The 26,545-nt window shown below is 35.4% G+C and overlaps 1 protein-coding gene across 2 annotated transcripts; it reads left to right on the top strand.

The window, feature by feature from the left end:
- Positions 1 to 2,022: 2,022 nt before the first annotated feature.
- LOC137811314 (uncharacterized) lies at positions 2,023 to 26,545 on the top strand. 2 transcript variants are annotated; one of them, XM_068613005.1, is made up of 25 exons: positions 2,023 to 2,844; positions 3,500 to 3,667; positions 4,630 to 4,704; positions 6,658 to 6,736; positions 9,274 to 9,338; positions 9,419 to 9,508; positions 9,755 to 9,844; positions 11,483 to 11,569; positions 11,748 to 11,831; positions 13,389 to 13,508; positions 17,388 to 17,416; positions 17,512 to 17,644; positions 18,068 to 18,610; positions 19,287 to 19,828; positions 19,938 to 20,001; positions 20,140 to 20,242; positions 20,341 to 20,495; positions 21,148 to 21,273; positions 22,011 to 22,081; positions 22,685 to 22,747; positions 24,755 to 24,827; positions 25,015 to 25,134; positions 25,616 to 25,693; positions 25,883 to 25,933; positions 26,011 to 26,545. In XM_068613005.1, the coding sequence occupies exons 1-25, from the start codon at positions 2,614 to 2,616 to the stop codon at positions 26,110 to 26,112; spliced, it is 3,342 nt and encodes a 1,113-aa protein (XP_068469106.1). In that variant the 5' UTR covers positions 2,023 to 2,613; the 3' UTR covers positions 26,113 to 26,545. The 2 variants fall into 2 exon arrangements, with proteins under 2 accessions (XP_068469106.1, XP_068469114.1); XM_068613013.1 differs by having other exon boundaries at positions 2,186 to 2,844; positions 9,279 to 9,338.

Here is a 26,545-nt window from a genome sequence, read left to right as displayed (position 1 = left end):
TTTAATCTTTGCAAAATCTTGTGAACAAAATTCATCTCCCCTCTTGTTTTGGCCACATGTTTTAACATTCTATCGGTCGACTCCATTCTTAAGCTAGCCACATAACTTTCTCGTGTAACCTTTTGATCTACAAGCATAGTTAGAATATCCCTAGATACCAATGAAAACTTCATTGCCAAATAATATCTCAATATTATTGTTCCTAGGCGGTTGAGGGACAATCTCCCCAACAATATGTTGTAAGATGTGTTGACCCTTGCTTGTGCCTCCGTGAAGGCTCGACGTGTCGAGACCGACGCTCTGGTCAACGCTCATCATCGTGCGATCCGTGAAGTACTCCCTACGCCCCTCCTCTATCCTTGAATGTTCCTTTCTTCGTGGAGGGGAACGTTTCACGCTTCAATGGTCACCTTCCATGTATTTACGTAGGTGATCAACTTGGATAAGCTCCTCAATCTTATGCTTCAACGCCTGACACTCCTCGATCGTGTGTTTGATATTGCGATGATACCGACACTTACATGACGGATCAACATCTCTGGGACTCAACACCTTCCAAGGAGTCAGAAGGAGATCCACACTCAGAGCCTCATCCATTATCTTTCCTCTGTCATTGTTCAAAGGGGTGTATTTGGTGAATCGAGTTGCCGTTATTCTCCCTGTATATGTTGTTTTTTCCGAATGAGGGTGGACCAATCTTCTCTTTCTCCTTCCTCTTTTTGCCCTCGGTATTTGCCCAGACTTGGTTTCGGTATTCATGGAGTTCCTCCAGCTGCATGAATTTGGTTGCTCGCTATAGGAGCTCATCCAAGTTGGAGGTCTACTTCTTGCATAAGCTATCGGGCGAACGACCTCAGTCGGAGGGTCGTGACCATGTGAGCATGGTGACTTCCGGGCTTAGATTTTGGTTGTTTAGCGTCACCTTGGTAAACCCTTCCATGAATACTTGGAGAGACTCTCCCTTTTCCTAGCGGATGTTCACGAACGCGATAGATTTAGGTGATGCGGTTGGCTAGTGGCAAACTGCGTTGTTGCTTGCTTGGACGAATTGCCCTCGATCAATTGTCGCTTTGTGTCCTCATTCTCCTTTCGGATAACTCATATCTCCTCCTCATTCTTGTGATTCATTTCCGCCATATCCCTATTGAAGGGACATGAGATAGGCCATTTGCTCGGCCTCAAACATCTTCTCGTTCGCCATATTCCTGTTAGATATCATCTACTTGACTTTTCTTTCTCTGATTTCTCTCGACCCCATGGTGGGCGTAGTTGTTCTCGTACAAAAGACACTGAGATAACTCCTATCGGTCGTCAGTACCTCCATTCACTAGCTCTTTAGGTTTGGTCGGGCTTTACTTCCTTCTTCCACTCTCATTCACTACCTTCGGTCAAGCTTCTCGTCCTTCGTTCGCTCTTGGTTGAGAGGACACCTACAAAAGGTGTTTTGACGCTCAAGTAAGTGTTCGGTATTCGATGCAATAAACACGTAATAAGGACATACATTTTCCTTGAAAATTGTGCTTATTTATATGTATGATGGACCCTTTTGGGTCAAAATTAAAATATGGGTCATGATTAAGAATGTACGACCTAGTTCTGCGTATAGCTTAGCCTTATTAATCATTTATTGACCTTAATGCATTTAAAACATGTCGATCAATCATAATCGGAAACTAAAACATTTAGAATTAGTCCGATTCCGATTGATACACTATCATTAGTTTATTTTAACGTAATTATATTTTGAAGTTAAAATTTAAACCACGAATTAAATATTTATAGTATACAATATTAAGTATCAAATGTCTCTCTGCCAAAAAAAATATTAGATACCTTAATCTTTAAATTATCTAAACCATATTAATTTATTTGCAAAATCCTTAATCCAATTCTCACCATTTTTTTAAGTGATCGAATATTTTTTAACGGTCTGTCTTCCAGTCAGCAGGCATAAATTATTTTTATCATTATATTTATTCTTCGTAAAGATACATAAATTTCAATAGTTTTTTTAATACCACTGTTTTTCAGAAATTAAGTCAATAATAAAGTTGGAGTGATAAAGTTTTATTGGTGAGATAGTGATGAAGTTAATAATGATCTTATTTAAAAGGCTAATGTTTTTGTAGGACAAAAAAAGTTGAAGATTTTATCTTATTTATGTGCATTTAACTGCTAATTACTTAATTACTCGCGGTCTTACATTACAAACACGAGCAAGTTTGATCGAATTTAGATTTAAGAAGTAAGTAATCCTTCCCAAGTTTGATCCAAATCTCATCCCATTCGACGTAATTTTTTGGGTAAAGCAACAACAAACAAAACCAGATGCGCGCAAAGTCAGTGTCTGATCCCAATTTCTGATCCACTTTTCGTCAACGAGCGGACCAAGCGAGGGAGCAACGATCACGTTCATGCACAGTAGTGTGGCCAGTGAAGTAAAAGTAAAACCCGAAACTCTCCAACGCAAATAAATAACTACGCAATCGCCATATTTTGCAGTTCCGAACTCGCATTTTCATGCCACAACGTCCAGATCTCGCTGAGAGTGAACGCAGCTGTTTCGCTATGAAACGCGGCTGTGAGCGGTGGATCTCGGCGTCTTAAGTTGAGATGCAGCCGAACTTGTTTCCCTTTGGAAGCGTGCTGGGGAATCCGTTCATTTTCAATGGTGATTTGAGTGAGGGAGGAATCGATAGCTCTAGGGTTTTCTTCTTGCTACCGTTCTTCTTGCTCTCCCAGGGAGGAGCAATGGATTTGTCCAAGGTCGGAGAAAAAATCTTGAGCTCCGTTAGGTCCGCGAGATCTATCGGATTGCTCCCTCCAGTTCCTGATCGTCCCGAGGTAAATCCACCTCCGCATGATTGTCTTGTAGAATTGCGTGGCCATCACTACTAGACTCGTTATGCTGAATTTGATTTTTAATTTCGGAACGTGGTTTTGGTTTTAGATAATGCCGTTCAATTGGATTGCTAAAACGTGTTTTGTGTTTGTGGCTAAGTTAGTGTGAAGCGTTAACTACGTTGTTTTTGATGCATTTTATGCTAGTTTTGGATTTGATGATGTACCGTTGCTCTGCGCATGCTATTTGGTTGCGAATTAACACTGATCAAGACTTTGTGATAGAACTAGCGATTGCGAGTTTGATTTGGAAAATTAATGAAATCAGGAAATGGATTTCGTCAAGAATATTGGTTCTGTAAGAGGACTTGCGAAAAGCCATAGATGTTTAGATGTTTATGGTTGTAGGGAATAGCATGGTTTTGGATTGCGGTTGTGGCTTCTCCATGATCCTTAATATTGCAGGAATACTGTGGTTTTCAACTGCAAACCGAACACACTTAGTGGTCTATAAGTTTTGTGAATATCCCTTGTAATTTCAGGCCTAAGCCCACCCACCGGTGAACCTAACAGTGAATGCTCCCTGTAGTTATCCTTATGCTCATATTCATACACGGTTTGAGTCATATTTTCATGTTTTATAAATGTTGTTGAACAGGTTCCAGCTCGAGCTGCAGCAGCTGCTGCTGTAGCTCGTGCTCTTGCAGGGTTACCTCCTCATCAGAGATATAGTTTTTCATCAAGTTCAGAAGAACTGAGTTCCATATATGGAAGCAGACCTCAAGGCCAAATAGTGGAGGAGCTGGAGGATGAATTCTATGAAGAGGTGTTACTTTCTATATCACTCCTGTTTCAATTTCGTACTGATTTTTCTTTCAACTTCCATTGTGTTGAATGACAGAAACTATTTTCATATGGAGGTTCTGTTGCTCAATCTGAGGAGAAACCTTTTTGTTTGTTTATGTTTATTGAGAGATGGCAGAAAATTTTATCTTTTGGAAGTTTCCAAATTATTGCTTGTACCAGGAGACCTTGGGATGGTTGCTAACAGTTGAGAGCATATAACTTCTCAGTAAGAATTAGTTTTGTATCCTCAGACAGATCACTGATATAACTCTTCATATTTGGAAGTTTTTATACATATGAACTTGTTCCTTTATTTTTAATTAATATTTGAATATCCATTTATTTAGAACTTGAACTTTGGGTGACGGGAATCCATATTCATTAGTAATCAATGTTTCTGTTTTTTTTTATTGTTTTGAGAGACACAATTGATCCAGTCTTTTCTCCTCTTAATTTTCTTATACAGCTTCTTCTTTAGTATACTACTATTTAACAAGTTCTATATTTTTAATATCTTAATGTTTCTACTGATTATAGGAATGTACCAATAATAAAACCTAGTATGAAAAATAGTACTATTGATTATAAAATTTAACCTGATTAAAAATATTCCTATAATCTAAATTTTTCTTGCCCAAATCACCCAGTATGAAAAATTAGAAGGAAAAATTCAGTAACATTAAAATTGAGCTACTAATATACAGAGGAAAAACTATTTTTGTGTGCCCTCTAATGAACTCAAGACTTAAGGAATGGAAATGAGAAAATCTGTTATTATTGAATTGATATCAAGGTATACATGTATGCATAGCAAGTTTTTGAGCTTAAATGCCTCACTATAGCTGTTAGTAACTTACTAACTTCAATGAAATTTTGTATTACCCATATTTGATCACCATGAATTGTGGAGGTGAATGTATTCTTTTGAATGCTTTTATGCAGGACTTTGATCCAATTAAGCATATTTTAGAGCATGTTCCAGCTGATGAGAGTGAGCTAACATATTTTGAAAAACAGGTGTGGTTCACGTGTCTCAATCTTGGTAACAGATAAAATACTTTTTAATTTTTGTTATCTTTTTAAGTTAATTTTTTCTAAGTAAAAATTTAATATGGTTGCAATTATGCAAATCTAAATTAAGAACATATTTATCATATCAGACACAACTGATTTTTTTTATAAATTATTGCATCATAAATTACTTCCTATTATTTACTAATGGGAATAGTACTATTTGTAAGAAAATAAAATGTTATCTGATTTCTAGCTTCTAGAAGCTGACTCTATCTGTTTCTATTTTGTACTTCTTTGGGCAGTAGCTGTACTCACTGTAACTTTTTTTTTTATCTTTTCCCCTGTAACATCCTTTATTTATACACACACACACACACACATCATTGCCTGCTGAGTGAATACACACACTCAAGCTTTTATCTTAATTATCCTTGAGTTTCAACTGTATTAATCTCATTCTTTCCTTTATGTTATATATAAAGAGAGCAATTTTCCGTTTTTGTTCCTTAATGGTTCCATGTTTCTATATTATTATACATGCTTATATGTCTCATTTAGTTGTATTAAATTTTCATAATTTTAAGGCCCGGGTATTTCTCCAATGAGTATGGTGTAATATTCAAGAGTATTATTATCAGATACAAATACATGAAATAAATTGAAGTATCAATGTTTCATAACATTCATTACAAATTGTCATCTCTTGCACTTAAGACCAAATGCCATTGCTGAAGTTACATTACAATTGAGCAATTGGACTAAAACAATATGCCATCAGTGGAGTGCTGATTTGGCAACCAGCTAGCTCAGACATATATTACACCATACTCATTAGAGAAATACCCGGGCCTATGTCTGACACATATCGGACATTCTGCTGAAGTGTCCAATTTATAAAACGTGTTTTTGGGTCTCTAACACAATTTTAACGAGGGAAGGGAAGACATGATGATTATTTTTTATAAGTTAAAAACTCATAAACTTATTGTGTAAGTTTATATTATAATTATAGAAATAAGGAGCAAATCTTATATAATTAGAGATATTTAGATTATATATGTATGAAATTTTTTATTTATTCTCCTATCATATCTTCATATAATGTGGAATTCTTTGAAATTGTTAATTTGTCTTTAGACGAATCTCGACCATAATGTATTTTTCAATGAAAATGATCAAGACGGGGGCGTAATGTTTAAATGAATTAGATCCTGTTTTCAGTCCTTGGACTTTTGGTAGATGGGTTAGATCCATTTTTGTATCAGGTAACAATATGTTCAGATTGTTATACTTGAATAACTGTTTTTATAGATGATTTTCAAAATATAAATCTTGATTGTCAATTTAAATAATTTATAAGGATGTTCAATATATATATATGTCCCCTTGTTTTAAATTTTAGAAATTATAAGTGTTGTAGTGTCTGTGCTACACAGGTAGGAACTGCTTATTTAATTAATAACTACAAACCATTAAGAGCATGTTTGGGACATCGGAAATGGTATATTTCAACTGTTTTTCTTTGAAAAGAGCTGTTTGTAGAATAAGCTGTATGTTTTGGAATAATAACTTGGATTTGTAAAGAAACTTTTATTTTGGAAAAAGTAAGTTTTTTTTTTCCGAATCTAAAAATTTATAGCTTGTGATTATTTTTATTAGTTTTTTCCCTTTTCAACTTCATACATACTCCTTTTTCTTATGTAAAAGCTGATTTTTACTTTGCGTCCAAAGAAAATTAATTATCTTCAAATCACTTTGAGCAAACTTATCTGAATAAAAAACTGATTCCGATCATAATCAATTATTAAAATAATCTAATTTTCGTTGTTGTTCCAACAAATCTCATTAATATCTTAGTTTGAATTTTGTTAGTTTATTGAATCAGGTTTGTATTATCCTGCTAAATGCTATAAATACTCTTATATAAGATATTTGGTCTTGGAATTTTTCATGTAGGCTGCCCTTAGATTGGTACAACTTGATAAAGTGGCGGAACATTTATCTCGCCATGTTATGGAGCATCATGAAGTAATGGGTAAGTTGAAGAGGTGAACGGAGAGAATTGGCTATACCTCCTCTGTGCTGGTTTTAGTGCACGAGGTCATGTATGTTACATATTTTGTTTAGCATTTGTTTTCTGCTGTGCACAGCTTTTACTTGCTTATTACAAGGCTGTCTATTTTTTATTACCTGGGCAACATTCTTGTTATGATAAAATTACACTAACGCCCCTTGTGGTTTCTTTGAAATTCATACTATACCTCCCCTTTTTCCCCTTTTAGTAACCCCATATTTGTTTGAAATATGACATTCACACACCCTATTTCTCAAGAAATACATTACACTTTGTATCCATAAAGGGGTTATTCTAAAGTTAATAAGGGATATTGTGTGAATTTTGAATAACCATTGGGGGTATCCAAATAATTTGTTCTATTATAATTAGAGTTGTCAATTTGACCTATGATCTATGGATCAATCCTAACCCACTCCTAAAGTAAGCATCCTTTTATTACTAAATGAGTGGGTTAAGGAAGCCCTAACCCCCAAAGCATCCACATAAAAGTGGGTTAGGGTTTGGAGCAAAGTGGGTTTAACCCACTACAACATTAAAATAAGACTTCAGTTTACTCCTAAATACTTTTCGGAATTGCATGAGTCCTTAAAAATAAACTAAAATTGCAAATTGATTCTAAATATTTTACATTGTTTGTAAGTTGATCATTAATTGACTTTTATTATTTGCAACTTAACATCAAGGTTGGTGCTCGACCCAACCTACTAGGGTATAGCTTGATTCAACCTGATTTGGGCTAGACTCGACTTTCCCGACTTGGACCCAACTTGACCTAGGCCTGACACGAACCAACCTAAACTTAGCCCAGGCCAACTCGGTTATACCTCACTTGAGCTCGTCCCGATCTGACCAAGTTTGACTTGAGTTCAACTCGATTTAACTTGTCTTAACTTGAGCTAGGCCTAACCCAACCTAACGTGGGCTCACCTGGGCCCAACCCAAATGGACCTGGGCTCAACTTGACTCAATCCCATCTTGGTTTGGGTTGAATCCAACCCAATTCAACCTAACCTGGGCCTAACCCAACCTGCCTTAATTTGGGCCTGACCCACGCCTGGGCTCAACTATACCTAACCTAACTTAGGCTTGAGCCGACCTAACCTTGCATGACTATGGCCCTACCTGACCTGACCTTTCATGATTGGGGGCCAACTTGACCTGGCTCGACCAGGTTCAATCTGACCTAGGCTCGACGAGGTTCAATCTAATCTGGGCTCGACGAGGTTCCATCTGACCTGGGCTCGACGAGGTTCAATTTGACCTGGGCTCGACCAAGTTCAATCTGACCTGGGCTCGAACATGTTCAATCTGACCTGGGCTCGACCAGGTTCAATTTGACCTGGGCTGGTGCCAACTTGGCTTAACACTGGTCCAACTTGACCAGGCCATCCCATTCAACCTAGGCCTAACCCGATTCAAACTAACTTGGGACCAATGTGACATTGCTCGACGTGGATCTGACCTAGGCTAGACTTGTCTCTGTCGAACATGGCATGGCCCAATTTAAACCTAGCCTAACATGGACCCGACTTGACTTATTACAATGTAAGCTTGACTTGACTTAGCATAATGTAGACTCGACTCGACGTAGCACTAGGCATAATCCAAGTTGGCCTGATCTGAACTCGACCTGACTCAGTCTGACATGGACCTGGGCAGGCCAAATTGACATGGTTCTGACCCGATCCAACTATGCCCATACTGACATGGGTTTGGACTTGAGTTGGCTCGACATGGTCCAATCCAACTTGGCCTGATCTGAGTCGGGCTCGTCTCATACTAGACTTGGCTTAAACTAGACTCGGCTCAACTTGGGCCCAACCGAACGCAACCCGACTGGCTTGACTTGGACCTGACTTGACTTGGCCAATATCGACCAAATTGGCATGGTCCCAACTCAACCGACCTAACCTGAGCCCGTCTTGGCTAGCTTGACCTGACCTAACTTGACTTATGCCTGACCTTCCGTTACTGACCTGTATTTGAATTTGGATTGAGTAAATGCTTTTCATGTGTATAAAGATTATTTAGGTAATTTTTTTTTTCATTTTCTTTTTTAAGTAAGATTTTTTACTTTAAAAAATGGCTCATGGTTTGGCTCTGGCCCATAGGGCTTTTGTGGACATTTTGGCCCTATGGACCTTTTCATATGTGGGATGTTTGGTCTTGTGGACATTGTTGGCCCTGGCCCATGTGGGTTAGGGTGAATTCCTCTAGGCTGAGCCCAATTGAAAGTTCTAATTATTATTATAAAATAATTATTTGCTTCTCAATACAAATTAAAATAAGTTTCTCTTTGGTGTTGTTGGAAGAATGCAATGTTACTTTTAGTTTAAATAATAAATAATTTAGGTTTCAATTCATTGAGAAATCGAGAAGTTTGGTTGATGCAACTTTACTTCTATTGCCAACTTCACATTTGTGGATCACTTTTATATTTATTTATTTTTTAAAAGAAGTTTTAGAATTAGGAACTGATACTTACTTTTGGCCAGTGAAGGGGATGAATTTGGTCAGAGAATTGGAAAAAGACTTAAGAATTGCAAACGTCATCTGTATGGTAAGATCATTACTCATAAAGAGCTGATACTTACTTTTTGATCTATCTTGCTCTTACTGCATTTTTTTGATGCTTTGCAGAATGGAAGAAGACACCTGACATCGTCTATGAATGAGGTTTCAAGGGATCTGATAGTGAATTCTTATTCCAAAAAGAAACAGGCTCTTCTGGTATTTCCTTCTCCCTATATATTTAACTAGCCTTAGTTTCTTGTAATGCCTTTATGCGTTGATTCCTGTTTTCTCGATTTTAATTCATTATGCTAAAAATTGATTTCTTGTTATTCACAATTGGGCATATAAAGTAGTTTAGTCTTGGATACATAGCTTCCATCTTCTTTTGAGGTAGGGGGTGCATGCAATACATGCTTACACTAAGGCCTTACTACTTGTGGTAAACTCATGTTTCATCCATAGGACATGCTTCCAACCTTGCTTGAACTTCAACGTGCTTTGGACATGCAATCAACACTTGAATCCCTTGTAGAGGAAGGGAATTATTGGAAGGTGAACCTCTCTCTATATCTATATGTATGTGTGTGTGTCTGTAAAATGAACTGAGCAAGAAATAATTGTATAACGAACTGAATGGTGTTCATTTTATTAACTTATTGAAAAGAGAATCATACACAGGTATTTATAGCTAACTACTTAACAACAAAAGAGCTGGCTAAACAACCTTCACTGAAAAGATTACATGAGGTAGTTGTTATTGCTAATAACTGGGACTATGTAGTACAACTTTTACATATTAAGTATAGCCAGTTTCTAATATTCCCCCTCAAACTCAAGGAAAATATTTTTTGGTGAAAAAAATCTTTATATCGAGTTTGCCTTTGAAAAGCAAAACGAGCCGAAGAGAGAGGCTTGGTCAGCACATTTGCCTGCTGATACAGTGCTGGAATATGATAGAAGAAAAGCTGCTTGGCCAAAATCTTTTCCTTCACAAAAAATACATCAATCTCCATATATTTTGTATGACTATGAAACACCAGATTATGAGAAATAGATACAACACTTTGATTGTCACAAAGAATTGGAGTAGTTAATGGAACTCTTTGAGCAAAGCAGAGATCCCCATTAATTCAGTACTTGTTTGAGCCAAACTTCTATATTTAGCCTCGGTACTAGAGCGGGTAAGAACCGTCTGCTTGCAACCATCAAGATATTAAATTGTGACAATATCGATGGTTTTTTAAAAGTAAAGTGTCCGTCATCAACATCTGATGACCGGCATCACAAAAGACTTTAAGGCACAAAGATTGTGCAAGAGAAGCAGGTTGAAGATGTAGTCAATGAAACAAAGTAGTACCTTTAAGGTACTGTAGTATTTGTTCAATAATGTCCCAATGAGACTGCAATAATTGGACATAATTTAAAGACTTTGTTAACATAGCTGATTGCTGGCTGAGTGAAAGTAGCATATTGTAGAGTACCTACCACTGAACGATATAAAGTAAAGTCCAAAAAGAGATTAGGTTCAAACTTAGATAATTTGCTTTGAGAAACCACAGGAGAAGAAATAGAATGAGATGCTGCTATATGGGTTCTGTGAAGCTAGTCCCAAATTTATTTACTGAGTCATAACAATAGAATGATCAGGTAAATATTTCATTTCCAGGCCAAGAAAATAGTAAAGAGAACCAAGTTGTTTGACAGAAAAAGCTGCATGGAGATTAGTAGTAAGCTGTTGAATTAGAGCACCAGAGCTTCCAATGATTATGATATCAGCAACAAATACCAGAAAATAAACAACTTGAGATTGATGTCACAAAGAGAAGAGTCACTACCATGTAAAATGAACTGAACAAGAGAGAGCTGTTTAACAAACTGAATGGTATTCATTTTATTAACCTTCGAAAAGAGAAGTGTACGAAGTATTTATAGCTAACTACTTACAACATAAGAGATATCTAATTGCATTTACTGAAAAGGTTACATGAGGTAGCTTTTAGCAATAGTTAACAGCTCTGACTACTAGTACAGTTTTTACATATAGAATATATCTAAGTACATACTCTAATAATATATATTAACATATATAAATTGTGGTCAATTAATCCCAACTTTTTCTAATTTTTGTTTTTTTGTTCTTAGATCTAAGGCATCTTCTAAGATGATCATATTTTTATTATCATTATGCAGGCATTTCAAGTTCTATCTGAGTATTTGCAACTCTTAGATAGTTTGTCAGAGCTTTCAGCAATACAAGAAATGAGTCGTGGTGTGGAGGTGAATTTTGAATAACTTCTAGGATGGATTAAGATGATTTATTCTTAAAATTTTCCTTGCATGTTAAGAACTTGTCTAATTAAATTCATTATTTCCTATGTTACCCAATATGTTCCTGAGGACAATGCAAGTATTTGTGTATTTAACTGTTTAAGGATTCTTCATTGTATTATTACAGGTTTGGCTGGGAAGAACTTTGCAGAAGCTGGATGCTCTTTTATTGGGAGTATGTCAAGAATTCAAGGAGGATGGCTATATAACAGTGAGTGTCTATTATTTTTTTTCCCTAAGTTTCTTTGCTTTCTATTCATATGTGGCTTGTTGAGTATTCGGTGTTTAGAGTGGGTAATGAGCATACACACTTGTTTGTTTTGTGTCTGTTTCAAGGGATACGTGGCAATTAAAACTACTTCTGAAAAACTAATTTCATGAATCTCTATCAAGTTGAACTAGTTTAAATTAAACTCAGTAGCTTCGCTAGTTTAATGTTTATAGACTGTTAGGTGAATGCTGGTGGTGGTTAATCTGTTTTTTTGGGCATGAAATTCATATAAATAGAATGAAGGGAAGAAAATTGATGAAAGCTTTATCTAGAAAAGCTAATTAAATAAAACCAAATTATGTATGAGATTTTTATTGATCTAGTTTTGACTTTTTTTAAGAAGTAGACTTTAAGCATAACTCAATATTACAAAACTAACTTAAAGTCAACTTCTTAAGATGGTATCAAAGCCATTTAGAGCCTATCCTAATGAGAGTTTGTTGGGTTTATCAGGCTACCCGTTATCGGACCACCCACAAATATATAGTTCCACGCACGAGTTGGAGGGTCTCGGCGTGAGGGGTGTGCATTGGAGATCCCACATCGACTAGAGATAAGAATATTTCATAGTATATAAGTGGGTGTAAACCTCACCTTATGAACCAGTTTTTGTAAGATTGAGTTAGGCATACAAGTCCATTTCTTAATAGATTTAAACAGTGATTTGTCCTAAGCTGTTTTTCCTAATTTTTTTTTCTAGTTTTTAGACTTTTGCTGTTGTCTCCAGACAGATTTAAAATTTTCCAAGTGTGCCTGGTTATACAGATATTGAGTTTCACAATTAATCTACAATATATTGATGTTTGCTTTTCATTAAATGAATGTTATTGGACTTGAGTATGTTAGCATATGCTCAAAGATATGGTAATAGCTTACATTTGTGGTTTTTGATATTTGAAGGCTCAACTTAGTTAGTTTCAAGTTTTTATTTAATGCCTATTAATTGGTACCAATATCTGAAAATTCATTTTTGAAGATCATGTTGTAAAATTGCTTGCCATATTGTGTTTTGCAACTTTCAGCAATTTCCATCTTTGTAATAATTTGTTTGATGTTGGTAAAGATTGGGTTTGCCACATGGTTTGCCTGAAGTTCTTTTGTGTGTTAATTTATGAGGTTTTGGTACTGGAGATGCTAAAAGGCTTTGGTGGTATTCTCAATTTGTTGTTTGTTGCATGTGGTCAAGTGTTGTCTTTGGAGTTCATTTGGGATCAAGTGGTTTGTTACCAAGCTTCATTTCGGTGTTGAACTAAAGGTCTATCCATGATTGTTTGATGATCATATTTTTAGTTTTTTCCCCCTTTTTTCTTGGTTAGTTTTCCCCCATTCTTTCTTGGTTTGGCTTTTGTATATTTGTTCTTCTCTTGCGATTGTTATAAAAAAAATACCACCAATATTTGATATGACTTACTGTCCCCACTTTATTGTCTGTGAGTGTCCATATATTTGCTAATGGAAATATGTTATAAATGTGTTTAATCTAATGAGTTGATACAGGTAATTGATGCATATGCATTAATAGGGGATACTGCTGGTCTTGCTGAAAAGATACAGAGTTTCTTCATGCAAGAAGTTATATCAGAAACACACTCTGTATTAAAGGCTGTTGTGCATGAGGTTTGCAATACGTTTTCTTGCCTAACTCTATCTTCAGTACTATCTGGATTAGAAATTGTTTAGGAGGTGGGTGAGTTAATAGTATATTTTCCCTACTTGACATGCAAATAAAATTGAGTGCGGAACTTCAGCATTGTATTATTACCACTTTCAATTTTTTATAAGCATATGCAAATGTATTGGCTACATATGCTTAGTCGTGTTATTCTTAGTTTACTTATATTGGTCCAAGGGAGGATTGACAGTAGTTCCTTGGAATGGGTTAAGATTAGGACAAGAGCCCATATTTATTGATATTTGAGGGCCTAAGACAGTTACACTGATCATAGCAAATGATTCACGTTAAATATTAGTTCATTTGACTTGAAGGACTATTATTTCTCTCTTCAAGCCTAGGGAATTTTGTAAATTTCCCAATCCATGTTCTTGGAGATTGCTTAAGACTATATAAAGCCTTCTTTAAGAATCATACCTTGTTTTTTCCTTCAAGTTTTAAATCTTGGAGTAATCTCCATGTGCACTTTTTTTAAAGTTCTATGAAGAAGGACATTTTTCACATCAACCAAAATGAGCTGTCAAAGTAAGAACGACTTGAATTGTATTTATCTTCACCACTCGAGTAAATGTCTTATCATAATCAATTCCAGAAGTTTCAATATATCCCTTTGCAACCAAATATGACTTTACGTGTCTATTGTCCCATTTGCCTTATATTCCACTTCTACCCATAACCCTTTTTGTCTCTTGGTTTGTCCACAATCTTTTGTGTTGTGTTTCTTTTTAATGCATTCGTCTCCTCTCTTATGACTTGAGTCCAATATTCCTTTTCCATGGCTTCTTGAACTGATGTGAGAAATTCTTTGGCATCAATGACAATCATAAAGCTTTGGTGCTTATTAGAGAGATTGTTAGTGCAAACATGTTGAGAAATAGGATATTTAATACAATCTTTTTCTCTTTCTCAATGCAATGGGTAAATATGCTCAATAACACTTGCATCCTCACATTTATCTTCAGGGATCCTTGCTTTCGTTTTAGACAACTCTTCTTACTTTGAAGCCAAAGTGAATTCTTTCCTTCTTTGATATTTTTTTATAAGGTGGAGAAGAGACGTACTTACGTGAATCAATGCGGGTTTCTAAATTTCTTAATTTTACATTTAAATGAAAAACATACATTATGCCTTAATTTTTAATTGGGTTTGGGTTTATTTTTCCTGGAAACCCATTGTCCCAAGAAGGTGAACTGGTGCATTGGGAAACACATGGAACAAGGTGAATCGATGTAGTTGAAAATACATGAAACCGAAAGGTGAATCGATATAGTCTGATCCACACTTTTTTGCGATTTTGCTCAATGTTCTGCATGATTTCGCTATGCCATGATCACACATGGGATTTGAATTGGAGACACTGTACAAGCTTGTAGAATCGGAAAATTTTAACTGTGTTGTTAGGAACCATGGAGTGCCACAACTAGGTCATGATCAGTAAATCTTTGTTGTCCCAAATAAAAAAATTAAAGTCATTTGACCTTGGTCCTCCATCATTGATATGGTCTAATCTTGATTATTACTGGAGAATCTGTTAGGATACACATAGAGGAGGAGTTAGTTAGAATTAGAATAGTCATGAGTTAGTTATTTGATTTGTAAGGTTGCGGATAATGATTTGTAAAGTAGCGGTTAGTGGTTTGTAAGGTAGCGGTTAATGATTTGTAAAGTAGCGGTTAGTGGTCTTTAAATAAAGACCAACCGGTTTAGTGAAGGTGTGACGTTTTTTGAATTTAGTTTGGTATACAAGGAAAGTCCTGTGTAAAAGGAATAACCATGTCCTTTGTGGATGTTCTGAGTGTATAGTGCAAAAGCAATAATACAAAAATTATTCAGTTGATTGTGTGTTATTAGTTTATCTTTGGGTGCGTCCTTCTTGGTTCGTAACAAATTGGTTCGACCTGCCGGATCCAAAAAAACAGAGAGGGAGGAAAAGAGGATGGAACTGAAAGGGGGCGGGATGTAGGAGGGAGGAGAGAAATCTGTTAGAGCAGACATAACGTTGAAGGAAAGCCTTCTGGACTTGAAAGAAATTAAAGAATTGCTGCGGAACAACAAGAAGAGTGACATGATGTCGGAGGGAGGAGAGAAATCTGTTAATGATGAAGAGAAGAAGACCCGAGATGTGGAAGAAGGTTCAACAATGAAGAATCACACCCTCTGCAGCGAAGAAAAAACAAAAATGAAGTGAGATTTGCAAGAGAAACAGAAATGGTGAGGGTAGAAGGGGATGCATCAATAAAGAGAATGAAGACTATGCTGTAATGATTTTTTTCTTGATAGTCCAATTATAGAGCTAACCAGTAAGAAAGTTGAAGGTGGAGATGCCATCAAGCATAATTTTTTCCCAAATTCAAATTTACATAATATGGATAAGAAATCATTGTTGGATCAAGATTTGATAATGAAGGTAAGAACATCAATGACATCAGAATCTTGGAATTTCAACTTACTGGTTGCAGAGACATTTATACAAAATCCTCTCTCATCCCCACCACCACCTAAGCCTCCAGACCTGAATTTGCATGCAGTAGCCAATGGGTTCCCCCCCTATGATAGACAATATCACAATATTTTCAGGAAGCGGAGATAAAGATCATGGTGATGAGGATGAGCCACGGAATCAAGGTTCCACTGTTCCAACCTTGAGGACAAGGTTGTTTTTTGGAAGAGTGTATTGTTAGGATACACATAGAGGAGGAGTTAGTTAGAATTAGAATAATCATGACATGAGTTAGTTATTTGATTTGTAAGGTAGCGGATAATGATTTGTAAAGTAGTGGTTAGTGGTTTGTGAGGTAGCGGTTAATGATATGTAAAGTAGCGGTTAGTGGTCTTTAAAAGTGTGACGTTTTTTGAATTCAGTTTGGTAGACAGGGAAAGTCTTGTGTAAAAGGAATAACCATTTCCTTTGTGGATGTTCTGAGTGTATAGTGCAGAAGCAATAATACAGAAATTATTCTGTAGATTGTGTTATTGGTTTATCTTTGGGTGCGTTCTTCTTGGTTCGTAACAGTATCCTTTGAATGTGTTGGCTCTGTTGCATTTAATTCCTACCATCAAAGCAGTAGGGACCCACCACATTTGGAAGATCATTAGGAGCCCAAGGGATGAATTTCACCCCCAAACATTGAAAAAGAAACACAGAAAAAAAGAGAACCCGTTTGGCAAAAGAATAAGGGAAGTCATATCTACTAAAATGGAACCCAAATGGGACATCATATTTTGGAACGGGCTCAGGAAGTCCCAATGACTTTGTCTATGGTAGTGAGTGAGCTTTGTCTGAGCTATGGAAGTGGGCTACAAGGGGCCAATATTGGCGGTGGCGTGTGACTGAGTGTGGCAACTCCGTTGGTGAACCAATTGCCAACAAAGATCGTCGACATGGGGTGCATCGTTTTGGCTCACCACTAACCTTAATGGCAATGGACAACAGTAGAGACAACTGTCTAAGTGGCATTGAAAATGGGGCTCCCAAGATTTGGGGCCTCTAATACCAACTTGAATTATGTAGGGAAATACTTTTTCTATATTGATAACAATGACACTAATTACATTTTCATCACCTCTATTTGTAACTATCAAACTATTTAAAATAAGGAAATTAAAATATGCTGAAATGATTGGGAAGATTCTAAATATATTTTCTTCTAATCAATATGAAGATATTGAGGATATTTTTATCCTATAAATATGCTATTTACATTAAATATTGATCATAGGACGTGTTGGATACTAGTTCAGTTGATTTGAAGGACTGTTATTTCTCTCTTCCAGCCAAAATTTTGAAGCACTCATTTAATTAGTATGTTGACTTTTTTTTACAGGACGAGGAGGACCTTTTGCAAAATAGTAGGTACTTCTTCTTCTGCAAGCATATTTATCATCCTTTAATGATTAATAGTATACTTTTATGTTGAATTGGCTTCACATTTGTCATTTCAATTCCAGGCTCACTTACAGCGATCTATGCCTCAGAATACCTGATTCAAAGTTCAGGCAATGCTTATTAAGAACTCTGGCTGTTCTATTTGACCTTATGTGTTCATACCATGAAATTATGGATTTCCAGCTAGAAAGAAAGGTAATTTCTGGTCCCCCTCTGCTTTGTGCATTCAAGTATTCATGTGGACTTATTCATCTAAAGAAAAGTCTGTGGACTACTATTAGGTCAATCATAGCTTTTAATTTTTTATTATTTTCTTTGCATTGGTTAGAGAAGTCATTCTTTGTTTTCCACTCAATATCTTAGTCCCTAGTTTTAAATTTCTTACCATCCTGAAAGATCTCATTCAACAAGTCAATGTGTAAGTTGGAGAGATACTTGATTTGGTTTTGTTGGATGGATTGAGTAAATCACCAGTTTGTGCTAGAGTGAGTACTCTTCTCACAAACATTTAGTATTTCAATACGTATTCAATCTAGAGGCTGGGGAAAAATTTATATTTATGCTTATAGGGTCTATAGTTATTGATATATGTTCATCAACCTTTGATTTTAATTTCAGGACACAGTAGAAAATTCAAATAAGTGCAATGAAGAAATTTCCTGTAGTCCAGGTGAGGCTCAGGAAGTTGATTCAGATGCAAGAGCCTGCAATAATTCTTTGTCCAGTTCTGGAGATATATTACATGGTTCATCTTCTAGGGAGGAATCTGCAACAATGAGCTCACTGACTGAAACTAGTGGTTCAGCATACAGTGATTCTCCTGATCCAATTAAGGAGGCTGGAAAGGAGGACAGTGCAACATTAAGCAATGAATCCCCTTGGTACCATCTTCGCAAAGAAGCTACAACATTTGTGTCACAGACCCTTCAGAGAGGGCGAAGGAATTTGTGGCATCTCACTGCAAGTCGCGTGTCAGTTTTGCTTTCTTCTGCTGCAGTTTGTACTGCTAGCATTCATCAATTCTTGAAAAATTATGAAGAACTCAGTGTCTTTATTTTGACTGGGGAAGCCTTTTGTGGAATTGAAGCAGTTGAATTTAGGCAGAAGTTAAAGGCTGTTTGTGAAAACTATTTCACAGCTTTTCATCGGCAAAATGTGCATGTAAGTGACCTTTAAGGCTTCTCATTCTTCATGGCTGTTAGAGTCATATAATGTTGATTGTGTTTTCTTAAGTAATCCTTTGAGTCTTGTATGATATTGTCATTTCTTATGTCCTATGTGTGCATGGTGATGGTGTTCCAGCTATCATTAAGATTAACTTTGATGTGATAATTTTGTTCCATAAATTTTAAATTTATTGACTTCTGTTGTTCTTTCTAGGTGCGTGTCTATTGTGTGTTTGTCTAATTAATCTTAGTTGTAACAGAAGATAATCCAATAGGGAAAATGTTTTGTATGTTAAGATCCAGAAATATCCACAATATTATTTTGTTTTGAGATGTAACATGTCAGCTATTTCATTTGTGGTTCTGTTTATTTTCTGCTCTCCTGGAAAGTGGAAATTGCTTTGCTATTGTTGTGTGGAAAAGTTAGAATGCTTTAGTTTACTGAAACTATTGCAAAATGCAAAAGCTAGATAATTCATTACTGGGAGTAAATTAAACAATTCATTGAATTTTTTTTCTTTGGGCTTTCCAAATTTATGGTGCAGAATAATTAGTTATGTAATTGCTAAATTGTTTTTTGGGCTTGTTGATATGCCAAGCTATGCATCTGACCAATGTTCGTGTTCTATAGTCTTGGATAAATGATTAAATGATTATTTTTCTCATTTTAGGCACTAAAAATGGTTTTGGAGAAAGAGACTTGGCTAAAATTACCTCTAGAAACAGTACAAATGATCAGTTTTGCAGGACTTATTGGTGATGGTGCACCCTTGATTTCTTTAACCAGTGGCAAATCAATTAATGTCGGCGCATTTCATTCCCATAAATCCGTGAATATGGTTCATACTGGTGCAAGGAAAAATGGGTTTTCTCACTGGATCAAAAGTGGAAACCCTTTCTTGCAAAAATTACCAACCTCCAATGAAGGTCATGGTTGCTCCCAACCTAATGGATCAGTTCGTGGTGAATCTGATGGAAGTTCAACCAAATACTTTTATGATGATAGAACACCCAGAAAGAACGATTCCAATCACATAAATGGTGCCAATTCTGTTTCAGAAGATGAAAATGAGGATCTTCTTGCTGACTTCATTGATGAAGACAGCCAACTACCAAGTCGAAGTTCTCAACCCCATCATTCAAGAACTTTTTCTTCACATGCTAATGATGAAGAGAATACAACACAAACTGGATCTTCTCTGTGTCTTTTAAAGTGAGTTGCTTTACATTTTGTATTATAAAAACCGGTTACCTTCCACCATCCAGCTTTATTAGTATTATTATCACTATTAATGGATTTAACAACTGTGTTAAAATGTAAGGTCTATGGATAAATATGCAAGGCTTATGCAGAAATTGGAATTGGTAAATGTTGAGTTCTTTAAGGTTAGTCATTTCTTCCTTAAATGGGCTTGCTGTAGATTACCCACCCTCTCCCTCTTTTCTTTATGCGTTACAGATACAAGCTTGGGGGTGTTTTTTTTCCTCTAAATTCTTTTTTACTGATTCAGTATATTGATGCAGGGAATATGCCAATTGTTTGAAATATTTTTCTATAATATATATGAAACATTTGGTCAGCAAAACGCTAGTTCAAGTGGAAAAAGCTCAACTAACTCTCTTAATTGTAAGTGCCATAGTGAATTAAATACTAAAAACATTGGTAGCTAAATCCAATTTTGAGTTGATTAATTAGTGGTGATTGAGTTCAATTGTGACAAGCAGATCGCTTGAGAACAGCTTTATCGAGAGTAAACCAAGATTGTGAAGAGTGGATTAAATCTCAATTGTCTTCACCAACATCTTTGACAGAGTTGACTCCTACAAACCCACCCAATGCGAATTTTGGTCATTCCTCAGGGACTTCTTTGGGTCTAACGGTATATATGTGAATTTCTATTTTTGGAAAAAACAATTCTCACATGCTTTCTATTTTTTTTTTCACATGACTAGAGTTGTGATTCCTTCTACAATGAATTTCTTACAATGTTTATTAGCAACATGGCATTATTGTTTGAATTTTTTCTGCTAAGATTGTTTAGAAAATTCCTGAAGGATATTATTGTTTTCTGAAATTTAGTCCAGAAATAATATTATACTCAAATTGGATTGAGCATATATGTTGATTTGGACTCTCTAAATTGAGGGGAATACACTTCAGAGGACAAAATGTACTAATAGTTGTATGGTAAAAAAAATCAATAATTGAGATTCTAACAAGTTTAATGATAGTTGTAACTTGGGTGTCAGTCTAGCTGAGATGTTAGGTTTCATTGTGATGCCTAACATGAGTTTTATATAAAAAAGAACAAGTTTAATGAGTTTGTTATGCATATACTTTCATTTTATTACAATCCATTACCATACTGTAAGTGCACTTTGTCTTATAAAGTACATCCCCTCCATCTTGCATCTTACAAAATATGGTGGCTTATTAAGATAATTTTCTTCATTTATGTAGTTTAGATTTTGATTCAATTAGGAAGCTGTGTAAGGTATGTTTATGCCTCTAAAATCTTTTTAATGTTTCAGGAAAGATGCGTGGCTGTTGACACTATATCTCTTGTTGCTCGAATACTGAATAGATCTAAAGCTCATCTCCAATCAATGCTCTTGCAAAGTAATTCAACCATACTCGAGGATTTCTACGTTCATTTGGTACGTGGAATCCTAGTATTTAACTTAGTGGGTTAGACCGTCATGGAAATTGATATTGACAGACTTTTCAAGGCTTTGTTGACTATTCATCAAAATGTTTGAAAGTCTGGTCTTGCGGATTAGATAAAGTTGAAAACCTGTCAATGTTACGTTTGGTGGGGAGGGTTTGGAAGGAAGGTAATGGAAATGGACCAATGTTAAGCTGCTAAACTCGGGCTAGTCTTCTACCTTTTCCCCTATTTTCAATGCTCTTTGCGAGACATGACATGAGAATAGAGTTTCATTGTAGAACAAATACATTTTTGGAGGGCCTTATTATACTTAGCTGAAGAGTAACAATGCATTGATTTTGAAAATGCATGCATTGGGGCTTTCAAGTTTAAGAAACTATTTATCATGGCTGCAAAAGGAGTGAGAAAGTGGTGAACTTCTCTATGTCCTTCCCATATTCAAAGGATTTTCGATTAATCCTCACTAAGGGTATTGTGGTTGCCCCTCTATGCAGTTTCCTGCAGTTCTTACCCTTTGATATTGTAGAAAACCATCTTTTGTTAAAGCCTTTTTGATAAGCGTACCTTTACATTAAGGTGTTGACTTCTGGTAGATGATTATGTTTGGATTTTATATTTTTTATCTGATAGTTTACTTCTACTTGATTCAGTTGTTTTTATGTATTTTTATATGAAAAGATTAAATATGGATAACAACAATCTTTTAATACATAAGGATTTCTTTAGGTGGATGCTGTACCAGATCTTACAGAACATGTTCACCGGACTACAGTGAGGTTATTGTTGCACATTAATGGGTAAGACAAATGTATTGTAAATAGAAGTCTGCAAGGTTGCTTTGGATGTGTTGCTATTATGTATGACTTTTGTACTGTCAAATTGACATCCCCAATGCGAGTCTTTTGGTTTTGACATAACCATTGGGAAGGGAACCTATATTATACCAAATTAAACTCAATTTAATAAATATTTTCTATTGCGTGGTTTGACTAACAATTTTTGTGTAGAAAATAAAAAATCCAAATATATCTAGTGATACTCTTTTTTTTGTTGTGAGATATATCAATCATTCAACTTTGGGATTCCTTTATTTTAAAGGAAATTTTTTATTTAAAAATGTTTTGTTGTAACAATTATTTTGTAATGTTGTTTAAAGATCTCAAAACTGTTGTACAATGAAAGGATTGTATCTGGTGACAGTTGTGCTTTGAAATTATCGTAGATTATGTTATTTTTATTCTTCTGTTTATTTGTTGGCTCTCACTCTTTGAGCACAATCTTAATTACTATTAGTTGTGGAAACAAAAATTCAACCTAATTTTTAATGTTTTCATACTGCAAGGTCACTGTAGCTAGTTTAAATTTTATTGTTCTTTTAATTTTTATACATTCTTTTACAGATATGTTGATCGTGTTGCCAACTGTAAATGGGAATTAAAAGAGCTTGGCATGGAGCATAATGGGTTTGTATTTTTTTAATCATCTTTATGTTTGAATTCCACGACATTTTTTTCCTCTTCGTATTACTTGTAGTTGATTACATTGAGTATCGGTAGTTGCTATTTTATATCAAAGGTAAACAACATGGCACACAGGAGTTAATGTACTTAAAAAAAGAACTACTGTTTTAATGAAGTTCTTGAGTACGAACATTTTTTTTTATGTTTGTTAATGAATTTTGGGAGAAAAACATTCACAAACTTCCAATCTAAAGACATAAGGATAGGTGGAAACACAAATGGTTTAATATCTAACACCCCATAAGAGCCCTTTTGGTGAATGTGCAAGCCATGTAAGTAAAAAGAGGGCAACAAGGATCAAAATTCAGTTCACTTGGTCCTAGTGGCTTTGGATGTCATGAGCAAATCATCCTGAAAACTTAAATTGCTGACTGAAAGCACATGGTTTTGTTCCTTTTGAGGATATCTTCAATTTTCAACTACAAATGCTACTGGATGATTTGAATGTGCGGAATGGTGTTTTTATCTCATAAAAGTATTTGATATTTGAGTTCTTGGGAAAATAGTGTAACTTCTGCTATTGATTCTGTTGGTGTTATTGAAATGTAACCATATTCGAGTGCCAGGAGAGGTTTTGTGACAGGCAACAGAGAAGGAGTGTGTATTGCAGATATTAGAGCAATCAAAAAATTGTAAAAACGGGTCATGACATGAAAAACCTAAGAACAGCCAGGGGTCACAGCGGATCCCCTATAACTATAGGTTTGCATCAAATTATGTGGTAGTGCCACATTGCAATGTTTTTGCAGAAGATATAGTTCCTAGTTGGAGAGTATTGAGAGGAAATAAATGATAAGTTACAGGTAAGAAGGAGACAAGCTTTGGAAGTTCGTGACTTTTAGTAGGTTAAACTTGGAGATCTTACCTTCACATGTCACGAGCTTAAGCATCTTTCTTGGGTCCATCATACAAGATGGAGGAATTGAGAGTGATGCAAAAAATCAAAGGAGTTAAGTGGAGTGGGTAAGTGGACGAGTGCCTTGAGTGTTACTGTTAAGATATAAGGAGAATGGAAATTTAGAATAATAGTTAGTTAATTAGAGGGGCTAACAGATAAAAATAGGGGAAGAAGGATGTAAGGATAGATTCAGATGTGTTGTCATTTGTAAATTGAGTGTTAGCTCTTTGTGAAGGACAAAACCTTGAAGGTGAGATTTTTCTCTTATTCCATATTCTTTTCACCCTATTCAATAAAATCTTTGTCTTCTTTCCCATTCCCAATTCCGTCAGTGACAAAAAGGTAATATTCAAGCTTAAGGAGAAAATTTACTATATAGCTATAAAACTTGCAATGTTATATCAAACTAAGTGTTGGGAGATAAAATGCCGAAAAGAGAATAATATCAATGTGATGGAGAGAATGCTATCTTGAATGAGATGGTGAGCTAGAAATGTTAGAATTAGTGATGAATGCATTTGAGAAAAGTTGAGGTAGCACCTAATTTGTAAAAAAAATGGTAAGATGTTGACATTGTTTGTGCTTGTGTGGAGAAAACCTATAAATCCCTAATAAGGAGAATAAACCAAATGGAGGGTAGACCTATCGTTGAGGGTAGAAAGAGATTAAAATGGTAAAACCATTAAAATTAAGAGTTCAATGAATTGTTTATAGACATGATTAAAATGGAACATGATGGCATCATTTCTTTTAGAATTTGGGTTAGGGTCTAACTCATTTCCACAAAACCAATTTATGAGTTGAGGGTTGTGATATGCTTATGTACTTTAATTTAGGCATATTACTAGTCGATGTAGAACCTCCAACAATCTTATCTGTGTAGATGGTTCCTCCCACTTATTAGGAAAAGGCTAGGCTGTTGTTGCAAGTGTTATTTAGCTGCAGACCTAATTGTAGGCTGTAAATGTAAATGTTTCTATTTTTATCAGAATTTTATTCTTCGAAATATGCTGCATCATTTTGCGCTTCTGACTTGTAGATTGTATTGATAGATACGTTGATTTGTTGCTGGGGGAGTTTAAGCATTATAAAACAAGACTTGCTCATGGAGGAATTCGTAAAGAGGTATTGTTGTTAGTCATTATATTGAGAGACAGTTATCAAGTGCATACAAATCAACTTATTAAATGAATAACAGACTTGTATTTGAAATCTCGACTTTTATATTGTTGAAAAGAATAAAACATAGAAAAGTAATTCCTTGTGTTTAAACATTAGTTTTGATCCACAAAATTTGCATCTGTATGCGTAGATTCAAGGCCTATTATTGGATTATGGGCTTGAAATTGTGGCAGAAACTCTTGTTGAAGGACTTTCAAGGGTGAAGAGATGTAGTGATGAAGGACGAGCTCTTATGTCGTTAGATCTTCAGGTTATGCCTTAATCAATTTTAAGTGTGTTCTATGTTTGTTTGGATTTTGATTTAATGTAGTATATTATTTATTACGAAGTGGACTTTAAGCCTAACTCAACCCCATAAAACCGGCTCATAGGGTTGAGGTTTGCACCCACTTATATACAATGAAAGGCTCTAATCTCTAGTCGATGTGGGATCTCCAACATTATTATATTAAATAGTTATGCAAACATAATTTAATCTTAATAAACTATTAAATTATGTAATGACCAATTTTTCCACTGTTTAAATTACTTTACCCCGTTCTGGTTTCAAAGGAATTTTATTTTCAGACCTTACTTACAATTGAATCTTAATGTGTCAAATTTGTTATAATTCTTTTGTAACGTAGAGTTGCAGACAATGATGAATAAATTGATCAACCTTCTTACCCTGTAATTCATTCTGTTTTAGTTTTTATATGCTGGGTTTGAATTTGTGTCTTTCAACATTCCAGGTTTTGATTAATGGATTACAGCATTTTGTGTCGCTGAATGTGAAGCCCAAGCTTCAAATGGTTGAAACTTTCATCAAGGTAACAACGAAGGAAATGGAAACATTCCCACTATTTTGTTTGCATATATTATAATTTTTCCACATTGCAGAATTAGTTGGGTCTTGTTGCCTAACTGTTGTACAAATAAGTAGGGATCTCACGTTCGAAACTTCCATTGTATTGCAATATGCATATATTACTGATACACGTCTTGGATTTTTAAACCAGGCTTACTACCTTCCTGAGACAGAATATGTGCACTGGGCTCGAGCACACCCAGTAAGGATATCCCCTTCCCCAACATTGTTACACATCTGATTCCCTGAGGTTTTAACTAAGCATTCCAACTCTTGCAGGAATACAGTAAAAGCCAGATTATTGGACTGATCAACCTTGTTGCCACTATGAAGGGTTGGAAGAGGAAAACCAGGTTGGATATACTGGAAAAGATTGAATGAGTAGCTGTCTTTTATTGTGCAAGTCAGGCATATAGAATCTTCTGCTCCATTTCCCCTTTGTCTTTCATTTTTGGCAGAGCTCCGTATGAAGGTATTGTATATTGCTTGGCATTTGATCCCCTATTAATTGTGGAGTATTTTCCAAATCTGTGCTTTGGTGTCTTGTAGATAGTCCTCTGAAAATAAGCTGTAATTGTACTATAATTTTACTTTAATATATATATATATATATATTTTTTTTTCTTGTAACTGGGGTAACTGATCGCCACCCTCTAGATTATTCTCATCCTCTTCTATCAGATCAGAGGTGCACAATTTGCACAAATTCCTATTTTAGTTGAACGTGATCTGAGTGAATTGTCATACAAAAATTTTGTACCTATCATTTTCTTTCTAATTATTCATAAATTTTAACATGATTAATTCCTATGAA

The sequence above is a fragment of the Phaseolus vulgaris genome, chromosome 11 (genome assembly GCF_000499845.2).
Source record: "Phaseolus vulgaris cultivar G19833 chromosome 11, P. vulgaris v2.0, whole genome shotgun sequence".
Taxonomy (NCBI): domain Eukaryota; kingdom Viridiplantae; phylum Streptophyta; class Magnoliopsida; order Fabales; family Fabaceae; genus Phaseolus; species Phaseolus vulgaris.
The sequence above is the reverse complement of the archived record's forward strand: the minus strand, read 5'-3'. Positions and strand labels throughout refer to the sequence as shown.